General features: G+C 41.6%; 1 protein-coding gene across 5 annotated transcripts in view; it reads right to left on the minus strand.

Moving 5' to 3' along the window:
- The window catches only part of Ska2 (spindle and kinetochore associated complex subunit 2), a 41,587-nt gene extending 38,679 nt beyond the window's left edge, over nt 1-2,908 (minus strand). For 2 of the 5 annotated variants that reach the window (XM_005321565.5, XM_078042337.1), the window contains exon 1: nt 2,786-2,907. In XM_005321565.5, coding sequence (XP_005321622.1) covers nt 2,786-2,818 — 33 coding nt within the window. In that variant the 5' untranslated portion in view covers nt 2,819-2,907. Of the gene's footprint in view, nt 1-2,785 lie in introns of all 5 variants that reach the window. The other 3 variants (XM_013356997.4, XM_078042334.1, XM_078042335.1) reach the window with 3 other exon arrangements.
- Nucleotides 2,909-3,269: the final 361 nt, after the last annotated feature.

The following is a 3,269-nucleotide window of genomic DNA, read 5'->3' on the forward strand; positions in this document are numbered from 1 at the left end:
TTCTCTTATTTTCACCAACCTTCCTTTAAATGGTCCAGTTCAGCTACTTAGGTGGATCAAGCCCACCAAGAAATGGACTCAAATTTGGGACAGCTGGAACATAAAGAGTCTTGGCCTCAAATCCTGGGCCACAAAATTCAAATATGAGAATATTTAACTCTTGTTAATCAAGTGTCATGTTTTAAAGACAAGTGTTTATAAAGACAAGTGTTTAGTATTCTGAACTGTAAGTTAATACAAGAAAATAGAAAAAAATATTAAATTAAGAGGATCAGGCTATCTGTTTACAAAACTGAGATAACTTTTTCAAAGTTAAATACAATGCATTCTCTTTTCACCTACTAAATATTTCATACTGGTCCCCTGGCAATCCTTTATTTAAGTAATGTAAGACAAACAAACAAAAACCCAGAAGATTGTACCAGAAATCATTTACCTTTAGAATCTTAGAAACTACATTGATTCTGGTTCATAGATAAAACATTTTTTAAAGGAATATGGCAAATCCGAAGATGAGATGCACCATCCTTTACTATCAAGTCAATACAAAATAGGAATATTAAAAACAATAATAAAAATTCCAATTCATTCTTAAACCCTAATAATTTTTTTAAATATTTATTTTTTAGTTGTAGTTGGACACAGTACCTTTATTTGCTTTTATGTGATGCTGAGGATTGAACCCAGGGCCTCGAGGTTGCTAGGCAAGGGCACTACCACTGAGCCACAACGCCAGCCTGTAAACCCTAATAATTATGAAAACAAACCAATAACTTGAAAAAAAAGCTACCACTAATTTACTTTTAAGAAATTTAGTGGGGGGGGGGAACTTTGCTTTCTAGTCTTCCTCTCATCAAAAGGAAGTTTAAAAACTATCTCATAATTAAATATCTAAAAGTTTAAAAGTTGGCTGTCATAACTTTCTAAAACCTCCATTTTTCAAAAATGTTTCTTGCTTTTCCCTTAAAATAGAATATGTTCATAACAAAAAAAAAAAAGAAGAAGAAGTAGTCTTTTAAGAATATTGATGCTATTGCAAAAGCTAGAAAAAGTATAAAAATTAAACAGCCAATAGGCTGCGTGGGCATACATATAAAAACAATTAGCATCAGGCAGCATATAACAACTAAGCAGAAATATCTGTATCTGCAGAGAGGAATTTAAAATGGGGGAGTGGGAAAAGACAGTCTTAATTTTTATGCCTGTTGATAGAAGTAAACTCCGATCCTTGACATTTCGTGTATTAAAAAAAAAACAGTAAAAATAAAAAATAAAAACAAAACCAAACAAATATTCATTATTGCAGGTTTGGAAAATTGCAGAAAGAAAATTCGTCTTCCCTCCCATGTTTCCCTCCATTCTGTTTCCATACCCACACTCCCTCCACATAGAAAATTTGGACACAAATGTTAAAGTAACTGAAAGCCTTGCAATTAAATGTAAATAAAGCCGGTGCTTCAATTCCTTAACAAAGCAAATGAAAATAATAAGATAAATCAAGGCCTAACATTTTCTGGGGTGGGAATGGGGGGGGGGGGTAGTACACACTATCATCCAGGATCACCACAGGTCCTTACAAAAGCAGAAGTTAAAGAACTAACATTCATCTTGGAAAGAGCAGTGTGGGCACACAGATATACCTAAGCAATAACGCCAGGGAATGGCGGGGAGGAGGAGAAACAGATTGAAGCTGGAGAAGAAAGAAGTTTTTTTTTAACTTTTTAAATTTTGATCTTGTTATTTTCTTTAAAAAACAAAAACAACAGAAACTCAAAGATGGGTACTTCCTCAAAGTTCCATATTTTTAAAGAAGCCAACCCAATCTGAAAATACCGATAATGCAAGAAGAAAATAAAGAGTGAAGGCAGAGCCAAGAAAAAAGCGCGGGCTATCAAGCTGGTAGACTAAGGATGGGAGGGAGGGAATTAAGGGGACAAGAGAGGGTAAGGACTAACCCCATAAAGAAAACAAGGGTAGCCCTTCAGCTTGGCACCCTCCAGCAGGCCACACACAACAGCAACAAGGGGAGTGCTTTCTAGTTCTTCGCCCCGGCCCTCTACTTTCACAGATGAATGAAAATGGGCAACTCGTGAGCAAGGTGTCCTCCCATTTCCAATATCCCCGGCTCTCGAGGAAACGAGCCTATAGTTCAGATCCCCATAGCTCCGACGGCTCGCTCACCCAAAGCTTGCATCCTCCGGGCCAAACACATACGAGTCTAGGGGACTCCCTTGGCCGCTAGGAAGTTGTAGCGCACGTTTAGCATCCTTTCTCAGACTTTCTCAGCCCGCCTTCGAAAACATGAATGGTTCGTTTCTCCCCGCGCCCCCTGCCCCGGCTTACTTCTCACCCCACATCCCCCTTTCTAGGGGTGTGAACGACCTCTTGGGGCGTTGATAGACCCTTCCAGTCGTGTGTGTGTGTGTGTGTGTGTGTGTGTGTGTGTGTGTGTGTGTGTGTGTGTGTGTAAATACATAAAACGCTGTTTCCATCAGCTACAGCTCCTTCAGGGATAGAAAAGTAAAGCAAGAAACAAGGAATTCCAAAGGCCCCACACCCTCAGCATCTCCCGCCATTTCCCTCACGAATTTCCCGGATGTACCCCTTCGCCGGCGGCGGTTGGGAGACCAGGCGGTGGCGGCTCCCTTTGGTGCAGGAGGAGGGAACTCCAATTTGGTCCAGCCTCCGCTGCCCAGAGTTCCCCGCAAATCCACATTGCTCCCCACCTTCGAGGCCACTGGGGAAAAATTAATTACCCAGTAGGTGTCCTTCACTTTGCACTCACCATCAGTTCGAGCTTATCGACCTCCGCCTCCATGTTGAATAGTTGACATTCCTCAGACCGCGGCGGCGCTTAAGCTGCAAGCCGTACTAGCACTGAGGGTCTCTATTGGACAGCTGTCACTCAATGTTTCGCACTCATTGGCTCCTCTGTTTTACCAGCGCCCGCCCATTGGCAACTGGGTGCCGCCCCTCCATATGAAACACATTTTCCTGTTGGGTAAAGACACAAAACGCCGCAGGAGGATTGGCTGCAGCATATATTTTTTTTTCCATTGGCTACCCTATCTCTCTACTTTCAATTTCATAGTTAGGGCTCAACAGAGAAGAGCTTCCGATTCGTGAAATCAGAAGAAGAACCAACCAATTACACGGAAGCTTCCACCGACAGCATAGGGGACGCGACACACCCTCTTTCCTCTCCCGCCTTCTCCTTATTCATACTAAAAGCGCCTCATGCCCGATTGGTCGGAGAGTAATTCTATCTC

Source organism: Ictidomys tridecemlineatus, chromosome 3, assembly GCF_052094955.1.
Source record: "Ictidomys tridecemlineatus isolate mIctTri1 chromosome 3, mIctTri1.hap1, whole genome shotgun sequence".
In the NCBI taxonomy this organism is placed as follows: domain Eukaryota; kingdom Metazoa; phylum Chordata; class Mammalia; order Rodentia; family Sciuridae; genus Ictidomys; species Ictidomys tridecemlineatus.